At 51.4% G+C, this 19,645-nt stretch overlaps 8 protein-coding genes across 8 annotated transcripts in view; 5 read left to right on the top strand and 3 right to left on the bottom strand.

The window, feature by feature from the left end:
- The window catches only part of BP5553_02883 (uncharacterized protein), a gene marked incomplete at both ends in the record, with an annotated part of 3,397 nt that extends 3,095 nt beyond the window's left edge, over positions 1–302 (top strand). The window contains one exon of the mRNA XM_032011506.1: positions 67–302. Within this exon, the coding sequence (XP_031871199.1) occupies positions 67–302 (236 nt within the window). The remainder of the gene's footprint in view (positions 1–66) is intronic.
- A 590-nt stretch (positions 303–892) lies between these two features.
- BP5553_02882 (uncharacterized protein) lies at positions 893–2,381 on the bottom strand (the record flags this gene model as incomplete). The annotated part of the gene is made up of 2 exons (XM_032011505.1): positions 893–1,940; positions 2,002–2,381. 2 exons carry the CDS (start codon positions 2,379–2,381, stop codon positions 893–895), a joined length of 1,428 nt encoding a protein of 475 aa, XP_031871198.1.
- A 4,052-nt stretch (positions 2,382–6,433) lies between these two features.
- Positions 6,434–9,103, top strand: BP5553_02881 (putative Zinc finger transcription factor ace1; the record flags this gene model as incomplete). The annotated part of the gene is made up of 2 exons (XM_032011504.1): positions 6,434–7,551; positions 7,654–9,103. 2 exons carry the CDS (start codon positions 6,434–6,436, stop codon positions 9,101–9,103), a joined length of 2,568 nt encoding a protein of 855 aa, XP_031871197.1.
- A 1,406-nt stretch (positions 9,104–10,509) lies between these two features.
- Positions 10,510–11,198, top strand: BP5553_02880 (uncharacterized protein; the record flags this gene model as incomplete). Its single annotated transcript, XM_032011503.1, has 2 exons — positions 10,510–10,700; positions 10,832–11,198. 2 exons carry the CDS (start codon positions 10,510–10,512, stop codon positions 11,196–11,198), a joined length of 558 nt encoding a protein of 185 aa, XP_031871196.1.
- A 706-nt stretch (positions 11,199–11,904) lies between these two features.
- Positions 11,905–14,691, bottom strand: BP5553_02879 (DRMBL-domain-containing protein; the record flags this gene model as incomplete). The annotated part of the gene is made up of 2 exons (XM_032011502.1): positions 11,905–12,226; positions 12,290–14,691. 2 exons carry the CDS (start codon positions 14,689–14,691, stop codon positions 11,905–11,907), a joined length of 2,724 nt encoding a protein of 907 aa, XP_031871195.1.
- Positions 14,692–15,516: 825 nt separating this feature from the next.
- Positions 15,517–16,010, bottom strand: BP5553_02878 (Uncharacterized protein; the record flags this gene model as incomplete). The annotated part of the gene is made up of 4 exons (XM_032011501.1): positions 15,517–15,560; positions 15,612–15,702; positions 15,782–15,929; positions 15,997–16,010. The coding sequence occupies 4 exons, from the start codon at positions 16,008–16,010 to the stop codon at positions 15,517–15,519; spliced, it is 297 nt and encodes a 98-aa protein (XP_031871194.1).
- Positions 16,011–17,407: 1,397 nt separating this feature from the next.
- On the top strand, positions 17,408–18,462 carry BP5553_02877 (uncharacterized protein; the record flags this gene model as incomplete). The annotated part of the gene is made up of 4 exons (XM_032011500.1): positions 17,408–17,450; positions 17,502–17,579; positions 17,634–17,729; positions 17,948–18,462. 4 exons carry the CDS (start codon positions 17,408–17,410, stop codon positions 18,460–18,462), a joined length of 732 nt encoding a protein of 243 aa, XP_031871193.1.
- Positions 18,463–18,498: 36 nt separating this feature from the next.
- BP5553_02876 (uncharacterized protein) lies at positions 18,499–19,509 on the top strand (the record flags this gene model as incomplete). Its single annotated transcript, XM_032011499.1, has 1 exon — positions 18,499–19,509. One exon carries the CDS (start codon positions 18,499–18,501, stop codon positions 19,507–19,509), a length of 1,011 nt encoding a protein of 336 aa, XP_031871192.1.
- Positions 19,510–19,645: the final 136 nt, after the last annotated feature.

The following is a 19,645-nucleotide window of genomic DNA, read 5'->3' as shown; positions in this document are numbered from 1 at the left end:
CTGAGGGTGGAGAAATTAACATCCAAAGGGCTAATGCTAAGAGACCAACTGGTAGTATTGGCACAGCTAGCACTAGCAGCGAGGGCTGGAAATCTCCTACGTACAACGGGTCTGATTCTGAGACGCCCGTCCGAGTCCAAGGGACGGGGAGAGCAATGGTGGGTGGAGCGCAAATTGATTACACTGATGGAGATAAATGGTACGATAGAAAGACGAGACCGCCCGGCAGGGATAGGAGAGAGGAGGGGAAGGAGGGAAGCTACACAAGGAGCACAGAATATTTCGGATATGATTATTTTTAGGAATGTTTTTTAAAAGTAAGCAATTCAACTACGAGTTAGAGCTTCTGGCATTGCCACATCTACTCCAGATAAAGGAAACCTTGCTCCTTGTCTAATATCCTTCTCTCGACAATAAACAGCGAACCTCATGGGTTCTTCGAGCACAAGAGACTTCGCAAGGAAGGACTGTATAGGCAAGGGAATTCGCGGTCCTCTCCACGCTCTTTTCACTAGTGTCACGCACAAGAACAAGCCATCAAAGGGGCACACATCATTAATAGGGCCTATTGACTACGTGTATCGACTGCAGTGGAGGACTGAGTCTATATTATCATCAGGCTGGCCATATAGATCGGATCCTTAACAAGACTTCTGGAAGATTGATCTTAGGCCTCTCGGTAGAGCTGTCTAGCAAAAGTAATTATTATAGAGCCAGAGATAATTCCTAACTCTGTATGCTTGACAAATGTTGACACTGACCGGAGAAGAAATTATACGCAGGCAATAGGGGAAATGAAAGCTGGTATGAAGGATAGGCGATGATACATAGTTTTGCCATTAGTAGACTCATTACTCTTATTTCTAATAGCTACCACCGGTAATCTTCACAATTACACAGGAAGAGAATCCACATCTCCATCCCCATCCCCATCTCCATCATCTCCCCCTTCTCCAACCTTCTCAACCTTCTCGACCGCCCTTACCCCATCCCCCCTTATCTCAAACTCCACCGCATCCCTCAGCCGCGGCCCACTAGCCTTCGCATGCGGCGCAAACACAACCTTCATCCAGCGCCTCCACCTCCTAAGGACCAATTCCCCAGCCTCATTCTCCTCATCGGCCGCTAACCCCGGTCCGTAAACTGGTTTCTTGATCAGCGCGATACGGCATGCGATCTGCGTCGTCCATATCAGTCCCAAGCTCGGGGTTTTCAGATTCCTGCTTGCGTGCAAATCGTCGCCCCAGCCGGTGAACCAGCGTTGTTGGTGGTCGAGGGACATGGGGTCGGGGGTTGGTGCGAAGGGCGTGTGTGGTGTCGATGGTGGGGGATGTGAGGCGCTGGATGTAGGAGCGCTGGATGGCAATACTGTCGTCCCAGCACTTCGCCGTGCTAGAGGACTACTCTGCGTGGGATTCCGATAGAGTACGGGACTGCTACCATCCGCTGTACTAGAACCAGCACTGGAAAATCGATCCGCAACCTGATTGGCAACCACGACTACAATATTATGCTCCCTCGCGATATCTCGTAGGAGCTGGCCCAGTTTAACGAGATCAGCGCTCCGTTGCGCCATATTCGCGCCATTTGTATGGCCCCCTCCGGCGCTGGGGCGTTCGAATTCCGCGCGGTAGTTCGCGGCGACTGAGTCGAGGATGATGAGACGGATGCCGTGACGGCGGATGGCGACGGGAACTTGGTAGCGAAGGATGTGGTCTTGGGATTCGAGGTCGGGGGTTGCGATGCTGATTACGGCATCGAGGGATGGTTTTGGCTCGAGGGATGCGAGGGTAGGATGGGTGCGTAGGAGTTGGGAGAGGCGGGTGATGGGGAGGGCGGACTCGGTGGATATGTAGAGGGTTGGGCTGGAGAGGCCGAGGGGTTGAGGGAGTTGCGCGGAGAGGAGGAGGGTGAGGAGGAATTGGGTTTTACCTGCACCGCTGGGGAGTTGTGTCAGTTTGATACTGGGAAGTTAGGAAGAGGGGGAGAATACTGACTGACCTTTCGCCCGTCACCTCTGTGATGTATCCAGCGGGGATGCCACCTCCCAATGCGCGGTCCAGGTCGTCATCTAAAGTACTAATCGTATTCCACGAATCCACCAGGTCCCTCCCGGATTTCCTCAGCCGTGAATTGTGACTTTCCTGCGTCCTATCCCCATCCTCAACGGCACCAATCCCCAGATCTAATTGAAGAGCGTCGAGAACGGCATTGCAAAGCCTTTTTACATCCAGCAGCGGCAGCTGGGCGCGCTTTGCTATCTCGATCCAATCCTGGGTGAGGAGATCCGCGGTGGTGACGCAATGCTTCTCGAGCGAGGGGAGGAGGCGTACATATTGCTGCGTGGGGAATCCGGGGAGGACGGTGGTGAGGTCGGTCATGGATTATGGATAGCGGTGGTGGGTTTGGAGGCGTGCGGTGCGGTGCGGGCGAGGCTGGGAAATTGGAATATGGGGAACCCCTACACGCGACGGAGCCTTACAGTATCAGGGTCTTATCGGGGCTGTTATCTGACTCATCTTTTCGTGAACACTTTCGTCGTCGTCTGCCAAGTACAGTACAGCATCGCACAAAAGCAGGTCAATTACGAAGCACAGGCAAGTGCTTTGTCGAATTGTTCCCAGTAGAAGGTTAGGCCCTTCTTCTTTGGCCCGGTTTCAATTTAGAGGGGTCTTTCTTTTAATCCCGGTGGATGTTGTTTTTACGAGGTGTTCCTTGTGCTGAACGCAGTAGCACGACGTTTCCTCTCTGTTTGAACTTGGAACTTGCAGGACCACTGTGAGCCCGGGCTTTACAAAATGTCATCAAACCAAACAGCGCATCAAGCAGGATTAAGAGTCATCGCAAGGGGAATTGCTTTGACAGATGCTGCTGCCGCTGCTCCATATGCAGTCACATGTCACATCTCGCCGTAGGGCTAGCAAGTTAACAAATAACACGCAACAACAGAGGGCACAGTGCATCATCATTGTGCCCTCTCCTGCGCCATGCAGCCAATGCAGCCCTGTGGCCAAGTCCATGTGGCGGCACACCGAACAGAGGGCCCTGAGCGGGCGATCTGGTCTGAAGATCGCTGTCGTCCCTGAGGCATTTGTTTTTACGAGGACAGTCCTTGGTACGAGGAGATGCACGCATTGCCGGAACTGGCGGCATATTCTTCAAAGTCCTGCTTGGGGAAAAAGAACAACTATCCTTCGAACGACAAGACACGACAAGCCACTATGATTACCTGAAGGCTAGAGAGCGTTTAGGGAAGGTGATTATTAGGGTTCTGACGCCAACAGAAACACGGACCACGGGACTCGTCAGTCGCCGCGCAAGAGCCAAGATGATGGATCGGGAGACTTCCGTGGGGGGGACGAGTATCGCGAGGAATGCTTGGCTGGTAGTTTAGTTGGTTAGTTGGTGGTTGAAAACACGACTCCGGTACCCGAGTAGTCCAGTGCTGGGTGTTGTAGGAGTGCTGTAATATTTTTCCATTCCTCCTGTATAGAGCATGAATGGGCGTATATACAAAGCAAGCAATACTGGAGACGGTGCATGCGGCGGTGGCTGAGACCATCGCATCCCATATACTTACTACATGCAGTACGAGCCGGAGATCCATCGCAGCGTCCCTCGACTGCCGCAAGTTCGTCGCCCTACATACTTGCCATCTGTCATATGCGGCTCTGCTCGTAGTCTGTGTGGCGACGTGGTCCCTATGACGATTTGGCCTTTATTAATCATGAGGGGGGGGGGGGGAACGAGGAAGAATCGGGAGAATGAGGTGTCCGTCTGACCAAGGCTTATCCCAATTGCTGAGTTGGGAACTTTAACCAAGTTACGAGACTCTGCGTACGACGTGCAACGTACTCCGTACCTTTGGTATGTAAGCGTTGGAAACGGAGTGGCCAATGAGGAGGAGGAGGAGGAGGAGTTACTCTATGCTAGAGTTAGTAACCTAATGCAAACACATATAGTAGCTATCTGGTTCATGCCCGTGTATCTCCGTAGAGTAGGTTTTCTAAAGTGAATGATCTGATTCTCTAACATGTATGCCTAATTATTCTATTTCTGTTCTGCTGCCACTGCTGCCACTGCTACTCCATCCAGCTACTGGTGCTACTCTGGTGGCTGCTCGCTGGATAATCCAGATTAAAAACAATTAATAATCCACGTGCCAGCCAGGTCGTGCGAGGGACCGGCTACGACTCTACGGACTACGCCGCTGCGGAGATAAGAATACATCTGTACTGTACGAGGTGGGTAGCACAAGATGGATGGGAAGGTTAAGCATCGACGGGTGAAGTCCGAATGGAGTGGTTTTCGAGGAATGGAGGATTGTGGTTGAGGGAATCCTGCGAAAGTTAAATAATTATGATGGACCTTACCTTGTTACGGTGCTCTACAGACGATAGATAGTCAGTGCTCCGCCCCGCGCTGCTGACTGTCCTTATTCAGTCCGTCCTCGCCGCAGACCGCCCTGTGTGTAGTTGGGGCGCTAGATCGTGTAGGGATTAGGGGAAGGGGGATTAGTGCCTACGGAGAGTCGCAGGGGGCTTGCTGCAATGCCGCCCGTAGCAGGACCTCGCTGGGTCGCTGCTGATTGGGCAATAATGGGCAATAATAGCCCATTGGGGGGGGGGCCTACAGTACCCCGTTGGGCGGGAGCGTAGGGCGGCGGGGGACCGAGCAGCGGGGTGCTCAGGAGTACGCTAGGGGGGCGCCTGAGTCGGGCGCAGACTGTAGATTGCAGAATGGCTTCTTGGCAACCGTTCGCATCTCCAGGCAGCAGCGAAAGGGGGGGGGGGAATGAGAAATGAATGGCGATAATTGATAATTACATTACAGCGTATAGTGTAGTGCAGTGCAGGAGGGGGACCGTTACAGCACCTACAGCACGACTACAACTAACTACAGCAGCACTACAGTAATAAATAATAACAAATAAACAATACGGGCTCTCTGTCTTTACTGCACGCCGTAGCCGACCCGACTCGACTCGCCGCCCTCCTCCGCCCTCTTTGGTCCCCTTCCTGGTTCCCCTTCTTCCTGTTCCTGTTGCTGCTCCTCTTCCTCCTGCTCTTCCTCTTCCTCTTCCTCCGCCGCCGCCTCCGCCTCGCTCTCCGTTCCCTCTTCCCCCTTCCCCCTTCCCCAGTCCCCCAACAACCACCCCCCCCCGTCAACTGCTGACCGACTCCACCGTGGCCGCCGCCTTCATTCATCACCGCTCTCAGTCCTCTCGGTCTCTGTCCGCAGCCCTCAGTCCTGATTCCTCATCTTGCTCCTCCCCGTCCCCCGTCCTTCTCAATCATTACATTATTCCGCAGCCTTCGCCGCCCTTCGCCCTCACCACCAGGAATCATCTCATCTCATCCCATCCCATCCCATCTCGTCTCTTCTCCCTCTCTCACCGGTTCCCCATCCGTGTTGTTGACGGTTGACTTTTTGTTGTTGACACCACACCACACCACACACCTCTCAACTCCCCGACTCCCGACTTCCCACATCTGCCGCCCAACCACACCCTCTCCCCAACTTGCAAACTGCCAACTGCAAACTGCAAGTGCAACTCCAACTGCAACCGCGACTGCATCTGCATCTGCCCCCGGAGCCCTGTCGTCGCCGCTGCTGTCCTCGTACCCGACATCCTATCGTGCATCACCTACATGTCTATGTGAGCGAAGCTCCAGGCAGCCGCGGGCCTTACCTATCGCCCCATCCCCCGCCACCGCTCGCTCGTCCGTTTGCTCCTCTTGAATCTCTCGTCGTCGTGTGTTAGTGGTGCCGTCGATATATTCATCAGATACGCATCGTCGTCGACTGTCGAGTACCGTTCGCTCGCGATATCGACTTCTCGACCGCTGTCGCCGTGGTCGTTTGCTGCTGCGTTGCACCGCCTTGCGTTGCCTGCACTGCCCCCCCCCAATATCCTCAAACGCGTGAGCTGATACGCGCTGGGAATCGTGTGTTCTCCTCCTCCTACCTGTACGTACTTACCTTCTCCGACATCTCCTAAAGTGTCTCTCGTCCTTCTCCTGCTCTTTCTGCTTCTCCAGCATTCTTTTCTGTCTCCGGCCAGTGGCTGTGGCCCCGTTCCTGTCCACGCCCCATTTTATCTCCATTGGCATCTCTGGAATTGGCACGGGCATTGGCGAATCAGCCCTATATGCACATTGCAACGCTGCTCACCGGGGTTGCTGTGAATTGAATTGCTTCATTCGGCGCCGGTCAACCTCGTCTCAATCGGGACGCCTCGACTCGACTCTCCCCGATCCCCGGTTGGCGCCGCCTGTGACTCACTCCTTCTCTTCCTGTCTCCTGTCTCCTGTGTCCTGTCTCTTTCCTTCCTTGCGTGCATGAAGAACTCGAAGCTCCAGCTCTAGCAGCCGCTAATCAGACCATCTGTCCAGGATCAGCCAGAATCGGTCTCTGCCCTCCACCACTCATCATGTCTCCCCGTCACCCCCGCCGATCTACAAAGACCTCATCGCCCGCTCTGACTCCTACCGCGTCTACCGTCACCGTCACCGTCGCTGTTAACACCAACATGTCCCTTCATAAAGGAGCCACCTTTCACTCTCCTTCCACCCCCGAGGACGAACAGCAGCACCCCTTCAAAGTCCCCGACCTCCCTCGCCGCTCGCAGTCTTCGCTGGAGGATGTCGTCGATGCCCACAAGCGTCGTGTAGCTTTGACTCTGGGTGATATCGACCGTAGCCTCGCCGCCGTCGAGGACCGCTCTCCCACCGCCCGCCAGTCTTTCCCCGACGAGGCGGACCCCGTCCCCCAGGGCTTCCTCGATCACACCGTCGGTTCTCAGCCGTCGACCAAATCATACGGGCCCCTCATGGCTGGAGTCATGTCTGAGGAGGCTACTTCCATCGGGAGACACTCCCTTCGCCCGCGCCGCCGCCCTTCAAGGTACTCGGATAGCGCGCTGGGTTCCTCAATCGGATCACGCTCTGGTAAGAATGCTGAGGATACCGCGCCGACTAGTGTCGTCGATGACGGTGCCAAACCCACAACCGCAGCCAAAGCTATAACTAGGTCTGCCGCGGCCGCCCACACCGCTACCATGGAGAGTCTTCCCAGACTCAGTGCGCGTGCAAGCAACCGCATCCGCGAGCATGTCCTGAGACCGCTGCTCGCCAAGTCGTCGCTGAAGGACTTCCACCCCATCGTGAAGGACTGCCCCAGGAGGATCCACTCGAAGGAAATCGTGTGTCTGCGTGACCTCGAGAAGACGTTGATATTTATGGCACCTGTAAGTGATATCCCGGAGGGTGATGCTTTTGTAGGGGGAGTTGCTCACTGGTTTTCGCGTTTGAAGGAGAGGACCAAGTCTACCGCCTTGTACCTCGATTTCTGCCTCACGTCAATCCGGTGTATCCAAGCGACTGTGGAATATTTGAGCGACCGCGAACAGACCCGCCCTCACGACCGCCCTTATACTAACGGATACTTCCTCGATCTCGTCGACCAGATTAAGCAGTACGCCCAGCAGGTCCAGGCCGCGAAAGAGAAGGAAGAGAAAGGCGAGAAGCTGGACGAGATGGATCCTGAGTCGTAAGTGACCCCCCCCTCCCCTTCAAAGCTACCTTTGTCCCCGTTCACCAGAGGCTATCTTTGTCTTGCCTGACATCAAAAACCCATGCTGACGATACTCAGGACGGATGAGGTCAGACTCCATGGAGGATTGACCAAGAACGGCCGCCCTGCTGAGCTGGTTCGCGTCAAGAAGAATGGAAAGGCCATTTCTGTTGCTACCGGCCTCCCTATTGACCTGGAGGACGAAGACAGCAAGGGATCCATGCGGTTTAAGCGCTCGTTGAGTCAGGAAGCCGAAGACGACGACGCCGTCATGAGATCTATGGCCCGCCGGAAGCGATCTGCCTCCGCAACTGAGCTTGCCCCAAAACGCTGCCGTGAGGCAGGATGTGACAAGGAATTCAAACGGCCTTGTGACCTCACAAAACACGAGAAGACTCATTCTCGACCATGGAAGTGCCCAGTTGAGACCTGCAAATACTACGAGTATGGCTGGCCAACCGAGAAGGAGATGGATAGGCATCACAACGACAAGCACTCCTCTGCCCCTCCTTTGTATGAGTGCCACTTTAAGCCTTGCCCATATCGCTCCAAGCGCGAGTCGAATTGCAAGCAGCACATGGAGAAGGCCCACGGATGGGAGTACGTTCGATCCAAGAACAACGGAAAGAACAGGGAGAACCCCGCTGGCACCACCACCACGAACCACGGCTTGGTAACCCCCCAAACCACAAATATCCAAACCCCAAGCAGCGATGGGCATTCCATGGCCACACCTCCGGGTGACGACTTTGACATGCATACTGGATATGGTGGGTCCTTGTTGTATGATCAGCAACAGAATCAGCTCAACTTCCCAGAATACCCCTCCGATATAGACATGTTTGCGTCGAATCAACAGCTGCAGCTTGACTTCTCCCCCATTTCTGATCTCAATCAGTCTGGATCTTCCAACGGCCACTCCCCACCCTTCTCTGGGAATGTCGTTCCTGGACAAGACCATTTCCAGGACACTTTCCACCACTTGCAAAACAACGTTGACTTCAGCCTGTTCGAGAACGAAGACCTCTACAGCGCTAACGTCCGAATCCCAACACCACCTCGCGACGTTTACCACCACGCCATTAACGGATATCAGACCTCTGGCATCCCATTCGGCGCTGACCCTATTCCACAAATCTCCCCCATTGGTCACGGAAATACCATGCTCTATACGCCGACTTCCATGCGAGAAGTTGACGAAGGCTTCGAGGACTTTGTTCCCGCCAACTGCAACCCGCAACTTGGCAATTCCGGGGACTTCCAGCTCTTCCCAGCGTCTACAGGTGGTACGGTCGCCAGCTCCGCTCCCAGCGGCCTCTTTGGAGAAATCCAACCAAACACCATCCCAACCACGACTGGTTTCCCTGGTGTATCTGCCCAGGATCTCCTAGACTTCTATGCCGCAAGCACAGCAGCTGCTACTCAGCACCACAGGCACCAGCAACAGCACCAGCACCATCCTGGAATTAACAATGCGATGATGGATTGGTCAGCACCTGACCAATTCGGCGGCTATAGCAGCCATTGAACAGCGCAGTGGTCTTGTGACCTCGGGGACGAGCGCTAGTTGTACTGGTGGATGTTGCGGTCCGCCGCCATTTGATACATTTAAGTTGATATAAAATATATTTGTGATATTAGCACGGCTGTTATGAATTTCCTTTTGACCATCCGGTTTTCTCATCGTTCATGATTTTAGGAAGATAATGAGGGGTAGAATTTCGAAGGCATAGGATATGTGAACCTGAACTGCCTCAAGAGAATTAGTTTCGGCAAGATGATCTCGACGGGGTAGAATAGCTATTTGTTCTTTCCCAGCTTGTTCTGACTCCGGGGATATTTATGGGATCTGACGAAGTGAATTGGTGCTTTGTGTGTACTCGAGACTGTTCTGGAAATCTATGGAGGGTTAACAGAGGGGATGATAGACCACACATTGACTTTTATCTTTGGCTTCCTTTTTTGCAGGCAGATAGCGGGTAGCGATAGGGAGATTGGATTGATTTATACTTTATATATATGGAAGTACGAAAGCAATCACAACTCATTGAACAAGGCTATTGGTATTATGTGAATTGGCCTTATGCATATTTTTAAACTTTGGCGTTTCGTGTGTCATGGTTAAGCTTTGTCAACGTTGAAGACCCTCCTTTCCCCACCCCCTGCGCCCGTACCCTAGATCAGATCCCTATTTCTAGATCAAACTCAAAACTCCTCAATTAATAAGTCTCCGGAACCTACCGCCACGCCAAAACCCACTCGCTCAGACCCCCTTCCCATCACGTGACCGCATCAACATCAGATGAAACTCCAAGCTTCTTCCCTCAACGTGTCTCCATCCCCACCCCCCTCCGCAACATCTGGCGAACCTCCCCCAAAAAGGCAGCTAGTATATTTTTGCAGAAAAAAGAAGGAAGGTGGATTATCATTATCCGTTGATTGATTGTGATCCACCCGGGGCCGTTCCTTCGTTTCTTCGTATCTTACCCCTTTAAGGAATATCCTTCTCGGTAAAGGAAAGTGGGTAGGATCGACAGACCGGATAGGTTCAGTTCCGTGGGAGAGGGGGGCGCCACATGTGGACGACTAACTATATGTGAGCAAGCAAGGACAACGACAAACGTTTATATATAATTCCGGCTTCTGGAAAGTCGTGTTCGCTCGCGCTTTGTTTTGTTCTGCTGCTTTTGTTTGTTTTCGGTTTATATACATGAGAGAGTCAGAGTGTGAGAGAGTTGTGTGATTTTCTATTGTTGTTGATTGTTTTCGTGAGGTGAGGAGAAAGGAGGGATAGGAGGGATTTTGAGACGACACGTACCGCTCAGGCTAGACAAATCAATCAATCAATCAATCAGGCTCAGACATCGGATTTAAATTTGGATCTGGAGGAAGGAAGAAAGAGCCAGGACTCGAAAAGGAAGAAAAAACAAAAAAATGGAGTTATACGTCAAGATTCTAGCAATAGGCGGAGCATTATGGTTCTCACGGATTCTATTAAGCATCTGGCGGTTCATCTATATATACGCGCGCCCCTCCTCCCTCCCACGGTACCACCACCACAGCAAGGAAACCGGCTCTCCGCCCTGGGCAATCGTCACCGGCGCCAGCGACGGCATTGGGAAAGGGTATGCGTATGAGCTGGCGCGGCAGGGGTTTAATCTCGTTCTCCACGGCCGCAACGGCGAGAAATTGCTTGCGGTGCGGGAGTGTCTGCGGAAAGCGTATCCTGAGATAGAAACACTGTCTCTTGTGCTAGATGCATCGACATCTGGGGCAGAAAGCACGCTGCAGATGAGCCGCGCGCTGGAGGTGCTGAAGGACTTGCATATCACGGTGCTGGTCAACAATGTGGGCACGGGAACAAGACCTACAGGCCATGTGTTCTCCAGCTACTCGAAAGATATGCCGGCGGATATCGACTGGCTGATCAACACGAATGCGCGGTTTCCCGCGCAGCTTACTCGTGCGCTGTTGCCGCTGTTGCTGGCGCACGGGGGACCCGCGCTGGTGTTTACAACGTGCTCGATTACGGAGATAGGGAGTCCGTATTTGGCGATCTACAGCGCGACGAAGGCGTTCATGGCGACGTTTTCGAGGTCGTTGACGAGGGAGATGCGCGCTGAGGGCCGGGGGGACGTGGAGGTTTTGGGGATTATGACGGCGCAGGTTACGGGGACGGCGACGAGTTGTGGGCCGAGGTCGTGGGTGCAGCCTGATGCGATGGAGTTTGGGAGGGCGGCGTTGGGGAGGGTTGGGTGTGGGTTTGATGTTGTGGAGGGTTGGTGGGCGCATGCTGTTTTGGGGGTGTTTACTAGAGGGGTGCCGGATAGGGTGTTTTCCGGGGTGTTGACTATAGCGATTAGGGAGGAGATGAGGAAGAAGGGGAAGAGTGCTTGAGAGGGGGAGGGGGGGCTGTAGATTGTGTGAATATGTGAATATAATAGTAGATGTTAGGGAGCGTTTGATACACACCTAAGGAATCTGGATTTGGATATATATTCTTGTGTACGAGACAAATTGGCTCGATATCAATGTGACTCCTATATGTTAATTGGGAATAGAGTTATATGTACCTTAGGTATGTAGTGAAACTGGCTTAGAACTCGTGGGGAATTCCTCGTGGCCCAATTGCTATAAGAGTGCCATTAATCATCTATTAGCGAACATATCTGTTGCTATATTCCAAACAAGCTGCAATATCTCATGCTTGGGCGACATGCCATACCAATGGCCAAACGGGCTCCTCGCTATCCATTTATCCAACGCTCATAGATCATTTCACATCGTTCACTCATCACTCATCTCTTCCGACATAGCTTTCTGTTTTCCCTACCATCGCACCTCTCCCTGCCCATCTCCCACTTTTAAACATCCATTCTTCCGCCGCTCCGCAAGCCATCGATCAATCCACATTTTCATCTTCGCCCGAGTCGGAGCACTCCCCACGTTAACGGTCGGGACGACCTTCTCGATCCTCAACGCGCACACAAACAGTGTCAGTTCTCGGAAGCTCGAGTGCTCGCTATACGGCACGCTGAAACAGGACGCTTCGCGCGTGCTGCCGCGCTGTGGGACGAGATCTTGAAGGGTGTAGGCTGATCTCCAGTTTGGAGAGTTGATGATTGCAGGGACGGTGGGGGAGTCGGTGAGTCTGGTGATGAATGTTATTTATATGTTCAAGTAGATGTATGTATAGAAAAGGGATGGTAAATACCTCGATTTCGGAGGTCTGTAATTCCACCCACTTGGTCGGAACCCGACGATACGGCCGAAGTGCGGCTTGTGGAGGTTGAGATAGTCCTGCAACGTCTCAGGTCTAAGCTCCATCAACATTTGCATGTGGATCTGCGCCTCCTTGGGATCATCCGTCATGCGGCCCATCAGCTCTGGGTCTTCCAGCGCGGCACATATCCGCAGCTTGCCTGGTGGAGCCCATATCTTGCAGTCTAGTGCCCGAGCAATTCCCATGCATATTTTCTCTTTGCCGATACTATATGTGCCACATACAATGAGAAGTCGGCCACGAGATTTACCGCTCTTACTAGTCCTAGAATCCATCACCATACTATCGTCTTCGGCTTTTATGTCTGGTACTGAATTGACAAACTTCGCCATGCTTGGCCCGGCACGCTCGCGTTTAGCCGTCTCCCAGACATCGCTTTCTTCGGCACAGTCTTTGGTGAGAGATACACACATATCTGTACAAGCTGTGACGACTTCATCCTGGGATGGGAAGGAATAGCGTGGGTTGAGATAGGTAGTGTCCAGATAGCAGACATCTATCTTCTGTTGTTTCAGCTTCCCGGAGATCGAGTCGACAACATTAGGCATGAGGAGCGGGTGACCCACGTGTGCTGCACAAGCGCGAAAGTCGCCGCAATGGAGAATTCGCTGAACCTTGGGGTTATTGCCTTTTCCAAGAACCTTCTCGTATAAGAATAGAGAGCTGCCAGGGCAGTGGTTGGCAGGAATCATAGTGACGGCTACCCCCTGGGTTTCAGGCACTTCGAATCTCTCCTCGAACTCTAGTGCTACCACCCACTTTGGGTCAACCCGTAGTTGCTGTTTGACTAGATTTGCCGTTACTTTGCTGCAGTATATTGGCCCGTGACACCACGAAGACGTGAGTCCGACATAGTGGTCACTATGAAAATGGCTTAAGAAATATGCTTTGCACCCTTGAACAGCACCATAGCGAAAAGCGTCAACGCATATAAATAATCCAGGCATAATCTTATAGAAAGGGCAAGTCCTCTTATATGCGGGCTTTCCTCTCGATGTTTGTTCGGCAGTAGCAGCAATGGTCCATGCCTCATCTTCCGCATGGCCTGCCATAAGCTTCGAGAAAGCGGACGATGGAGCGGCACTTGCCGACCCAATTTCGAACGGATTTGCTTGGCCTGGTCTTGCTATAGCTGCTTTTCGTGCAAAGCGGTTGTGGGCGCCTTCAGGCATAATCTTCACTTCCGAAGGGATTTTTCCGATTGAGACCGGCAGCGGCAGTAGGTTGCCATCTAGACACGCATTGACGTGTCTAGTAACGTCCTCGGAGTTAATGCCCTCGAGGGTGGCATTGCAGATGGGGCAGGCTGCTATAATCTCTTCCTCGGAAGCCTTCTGGGACGTAATCTCGTCATCAAAGCCGTTGAACTCCTCCTCGTCCTCGGCGGCAGCTCGCCTAGCCTCCTCCTCCATCCAACGTCTCTCGATGGACTCTTCCCCGTGAATAAACTCATCAACATCATCAGGGAGCTCTTCCATGTCATTAAATTCGTTCCAGTCATCGCCACTCGTGGCTTCTTTATTCAAGCTCGGTATAGCGGCCAAGGCCAGAGCATTGGTAGGTGGCTGCCTTGACTGTTTGATGTTTTTCTGGTCCCTTGAATATGCAGCTTCGTCCGAATCACTGGACGAGCTGGTACTATTTGGCTGTAATGCTTCCCACTTTGCTTGCGCGGCTGCCACTGGCACCTTTTTTCGCCGTTTCCATGGATACTGATTAGCTGATTCTGCCGGAAGGGATGAAGGCAGAGTGGATTTGCTCCCTGCCTCTATACCACTAATATTGCCAACTTTATTGCTGTTTTCATCGTCGCTTTCCGAGTCTGAGAGAAAGGGGCCTTTGCGTCTGGGTCTTTTTGGCTTGGTCGTCACTGCTTGAACTAGAGGTGGGGTATCGGCACCGTTTGAAGTTGCAATCTCCGCACCACCGTGGCCATCAATAGTGGCCACTGGCGACCTGCCCTCTCCTGCAACGACCACTGATCCCTCTGGTATGCTATGGCTCGACGTTTTCCGCCTTTTTATCGAACCCGCAGCTTCATTGAATCTCCCAATATCTTCATCACAATATATACCCTCCAAATCCTCATCTATACCAACAATAGGCTTCGGCCTCGAAGGAGTATCGTGGACTTGTGATCCTTGAGAGAGGAAAATCGAATCGTCCTTCAGCGGGGAATCGACTTTCTTAAAAAAGCTCAGGATACTAGTGTTGGGTTTGCCGGGAGTTTTAGCAATCGGAGCCTTTTTGGCATTTTGCCGGCCTGCTGCTGGGACATTCGACTTTGTCTTCGGTCGTGGGGTGAGTGGCTTTGGAAAACTGCTGGAGGACATCGCGGGCAGAATTTCGATAGTGGGCGGAGAGCTAGGTGGCGTAGGTAGGCTTTCCGTCGATTGTGTCAGGAGTGGTTTCTTGGGGAGTTACCGCTTCTCCGTGGACTCGGAACGTGCAGGAAAATCTCTAGGCCATCGACGCTGGTATATAATTGTTTCTGTTGTCGAGGGCGGGGAGGGCAACCATAACTTTGGGCAGATTGACCCTAGGATGCGGCTTGTTCGCGTTTGAAGATCCTTCGGTTTCCGGTTCCTAAGCAGTGGCACGTCGCATTAGACTTTCGAATATTTGTTAGAGGTACCCGCCCGTGGTTTGGCTGAGCCGATCAAGCCGGATATCATCGAGCACGATTGTAGATTGTGCAAATCGAACGCGAAGAGCGATCAGCTTCACTGACGCGGTGTCACATGACGCTAAAATTTCCAGGAATTCGTCAAAACAGGTCTTCTAAAAGAAGTACCCAGAAATATCTACTTAAGGCATTGGAATGTCGCCTGTTTAATGAATTTTAATAATTCTATGGTCTGGAGCTAGATTGTGGTATCATTGGTATTCCACCATCCCTAATATGCTTCGATGTCTGTAGGCGGAAAATTGCCAAACACCAGAACTCCCCGCGCAGTGCTAAAGTGGCTACGCCCATCCATTCGGCATGATAAACCGAGGCAAACTCGCTCTCTGATTGAGAGAATAGCTAGCTGACTCAAAAAGCCACTCTAGTCCGCAGATCCTAGCGAGATATCTGGCCAACGGTATACTGCCTCCAGGTGCGCAACTGTATGCCTTCTCCATTCCATCTTCCTATTCAATCCTCCATGGCCGCTTCATTTTGCTTTCGAGGCCTGCTGCGCAGCTTCCCTGCGAGTAGCTATGTATGTTGTTAGCAGGATGAAAGACAACGCAGCGTGCCTAAACAAACCATCTTCTAACAACGCCGTATCAACTGCGCTTCCAGGCAAATGCACATATCTGACCACACTCCCTCTGATAAAAACATTCTTTACGGATGACTTGAATACCATGTGTTAGCAATCAATCCTAATCGCGGTGACCCATTGTAGAGATCCAATGCTCTAGTCGAGTACTGACCAGATGGGGGTACTTCAATTCCTCCACCACTTGTATATCATCGAGCTTGATATTGAGATACTGGTCGACAGATTTCAGTGTTCCTCGGATCTGGATATCGTTCTTGAGCTCCACCGTAACCTCGTGGTCGACCAAGGTCTTGAAGAAGCTATTTGGGGAATTGTGGGTTAGCAAAAGTACACCAATACAAAGCAGAGGATTGGGTAAATACGGACCTGAAGAATAACATTGTGGAGGGATCGTCAAGGAACACGCAAGGCCTCGGTCGGTGTAGATGCTCTGGTAGTGGGATGTTCGATGGAAGTCTCGCGATGTGGGGAGCATGGGCTAGCTAATTGGGGCCTAAGGCCAACAGGTGTTGATTCGTGGCATGGGCACCACAACACCACAACCATTTCCGTATCAACTATTCAATGAGTTGCCAACGTGGGTAACTGTGCGGAATATGTATCTCTCGACCACCAGGGTGGCCTGAAAAGGGTCACTACCAATTACTACTTTGTCTACTGCACATTCTTTATGTTCACTTCCTAGCTTTAATCCGTCTCCCGCGACTGCGGTGTTATGCCCCCTCTTAAGTTAGGAGTGCTTGATAATTCTGAACTTGCCAGACTCCCTCGCTAGTTAGAATGGGATGAGGTTTCCAATGCCTATTGTTGACATCTCGTAATATCTGCAAGTAACTGGCTACTTCCATTTCTTGAAACAACCAATCCTCCGTATGTGGGTTTGATGGCCTCCTACACTCCCAACCAATGGCGGATAGAAAGTTTTTATAGCACTCTCAAGCAATTAACTAAATTGGTTTGCAGCTTTCAAGTGAAAATGCACGACTCTAGCTTGGGATGCACTACTGTAGCTCTTTCACCACTCTCCTGGCAGTCTATTCTGCCATGGGCGCATATGATAGCGTCTGACGAAGGCTAGTTCAAGCAATGTTTTGTTTAATTGATCGATTTATTGCAACATACTCTATCCTCAGGTGTTGTGTATGAGAGAAGTACGCACCCAATGTGCCTCTGGCGGAATAGTTTCTTCCCCAATATATAGCTTGGATGTCAACCTCGCTCTACTCAAGCTAGTTTATCGGTATTGCAGCAGCATATATTATTATAGTCTCCATATGCCACATTAAATCCAAGCACGGGGACTCAGATTAGGTTTATAAAAAAAAAAGGTCCAAAAGCTAACAAGTATATTTCAAGTTCAGCTAGTAGCCAGTGAGTGAATTGCCTTAAATTTCTAAAGCCACTAAATTAGCTGCTCGAGCTGAGACCTTAAGGTCTGTCATATTCTCATTAGGGCGGTACCGTTGTCAGCTGAAAGTCACGCGTTCTGGCAGAACCCCCCCTAATTGTTATTCAACCTTCTTATTCTTGATACACACAGAGACTGCACCAACTACCAAGACTCATCACGTCGCGTCCACGCAGTGCATCGATGGTGACATTTGAGTCTAGAGGAACGGTCTTGTATCGCGCAGCAAGACGCCAGTACAGTTTGGATCTCTTTGTCCTATTGACACGTCTTATTTCTTGACACTCTACTGTTCATACAGCGCGAGTTGCGCGTAGTCAGGAAGTGAACATTACACGACATCAAACACTACAATCATTAACTAAAGCCATGCCCGGTCGTCACAGGCCGAGTAGACATAGGGCACATCGGTGTATGTTAATTCCCTAGCAGAGAGCTGGTGCTATGAACTAAGATCCTCCAGATAGGAGACAGAGGCAAAGGGAGGCTAGACACTATGAGATCGGCGGACCAGCGAGTCGGCCGGGCGCTTCCACCCACGGTTTGTTTCCCTAGGAATCGAGAGCCAATTGGTCGCTAGGCTGAACTATGTTAGTACTACAAGGAAAGCACAGCCATGGGCTTAGGTACGATGAGCCATCGAATTGTGTCAATATAAATGATGGCACGCGTGCTGCTCCTCTGGGACCTCGTGCGTGGGTGGCAGAAAATAGGAAACGTCCCTTAAATGGTAGCTTCCACCATCCATATATTTCCAAAGAAAGCCATTAATATTAGCACATATGAACCAGAACCGCAAATTACATCAAAACGAGCTTGCTCACACTATGAAATGCAAGGTACCATAACTACTGAATAAAGCCCTGGCCATAACCTGATTCAAACTCCTGCTAAAAGCAAGTTACATAGTTACGGACTCCAATCTTCTGGATTTTCCTGCTTCAACCTCAACAACTACTATCTCCGCATCCAAATCTGTCACTCTCAGAGATGTCAACCGTGAGGGAATTCCAAAGCTTACAGAAACCCCGGGAGCCTTTGTTGGCACAGTCGGCCCGAGCACCCCGTCGGCCACATTGACAACTTCGACTCTACACTGGACATCTGCCAATGCGTCAAACTCCACGTTGACTAGTATTGCAAGCCCTTCGACCCACCCGTACCACTCATTTTCACCAACCACACAAAATTCCATTGACCCAGCAGCCAAAGTTCGTCAAATATCAGATGAAATGGCTGAAAAGGTGACCACACCCGGAACCGTTAGATCGGCTGCTGGTCGTACCACAGAAGCCGAAAATCAGCATCAAGATTCGACAACAAGTGGAAGAATGGATATTGAAGGGGCAGAAATGGCGATTTACGAAGCGGCGGCAAAGTTCAAGGCATTACCACTTCATTCGAGAGCCAAGATGATTCATTAGGATGAAGGCGGGAAGATCCATGCGGCTATAACCTCAATGGAGTCATTATACTCTTCAATTTCAACATGGCGGGCAAGCGAAGCACAGGAAGGGGCCCAGCAGAGCCTACCTAGCAGTAGCAATTTCCCTATGCTCTGTTCTCGAAGCCCAATTCCAGCTAGACCGCCAAGCAAGCACGATCTTCAAGATACAGCCGGATCTAGAGGTCTGGGAGGAACAAGCACTGCTGATGCTATTATATTTCGTCAAATATGCGAAGATGAAGGGGCCGGGAAAATGGCTCTTACAGAAGCTGATATCAGTGCGGCTTTTGAGCTTTGCAGCAGCTTCGATATTCTCCACTGTGTCGAACGTCTCAAGACCCTTATTTTGCATATGTCAATTACACCCCATGGCCGTCCTGTGGAGGAATTTGGAATACTTGGAATGGACGACCCTAAAGTTGTCCTTCGACGACTTGGAGGATTGCTCACATCAAGCTCCCACGTAAGTGGCAATGACAAGTTGAGATCTTTCCGAACAGCGTGGAATCTCATTTCATTGGTGGAATCGGTCGATTGTGAATTGAACATAGCAATCAAAGAGAAAACTACGCGCCGGCTATCTACGTATAAGCATTTAGAGAGGAAATGGAGCTTTGCAGGCGAACAGGATGCAATTGCTCCCAAAATAAATTGGACAAAACTATTGGAGCAAGGCCGAGTCTGGAAGAACTGGTGCAAGGCACTCTCGAGTGGGACCGTTCAGGACCGTGGGGTTCTATTATTGCTGATGGCTATCAAGATTGACTTGAGAACCCCAGTTACATCGCTATCTGGAAATGAGACGCCCCAATTTCGGAACAGTGATTATGAAATCAAAGGAGGGAAGCTCAAATGGTTTCAAATCCGGTGGATCGAGAGATACATTCTCAGACATATTCCTGCAGTTGAGCAACTTGCAAAGTTCCTGGATCCTTGGGCTGTCATCATTTTCAAGAGAGACTGGCTAGGCAGGAGGGAGAAACAGAAGTGTTTGGATGGCCTCCAGGAGTTTCTTTCTCAGTAGAGAATGTAGCTTATGTTGAGACTTACCGGGCCACCAGGTCCTATGGTATCGAGGCTGGGAGGAGCGCATTATCTGCACTTGCTGTACTGGAAATGCGTTGCTAATACAGATAGTCAGGTTGTCTCCTGTGTCTTAT

The sequence above is a fragment of the Venustampulla echinocandica genome, assembly GCF_003357145.1.
Source record: "Venustampulla echinocandica strain BP 5553 chromosome Unknown scaffold_1, whole genome shotgun sequence".
NCBI classification, from domain to species: Eukaryota; Fungi; Ascomycota; class Leotiomycetes; order Helotiales; family Pleuroascaceae; genus Venustampulla; species Venustampulla echinocandica.
The sequence above is the reverse complement of the archived record's forward strand: the minus strand, read 5'-3'. Positions and strand labels throughout refer to the sequence as shown.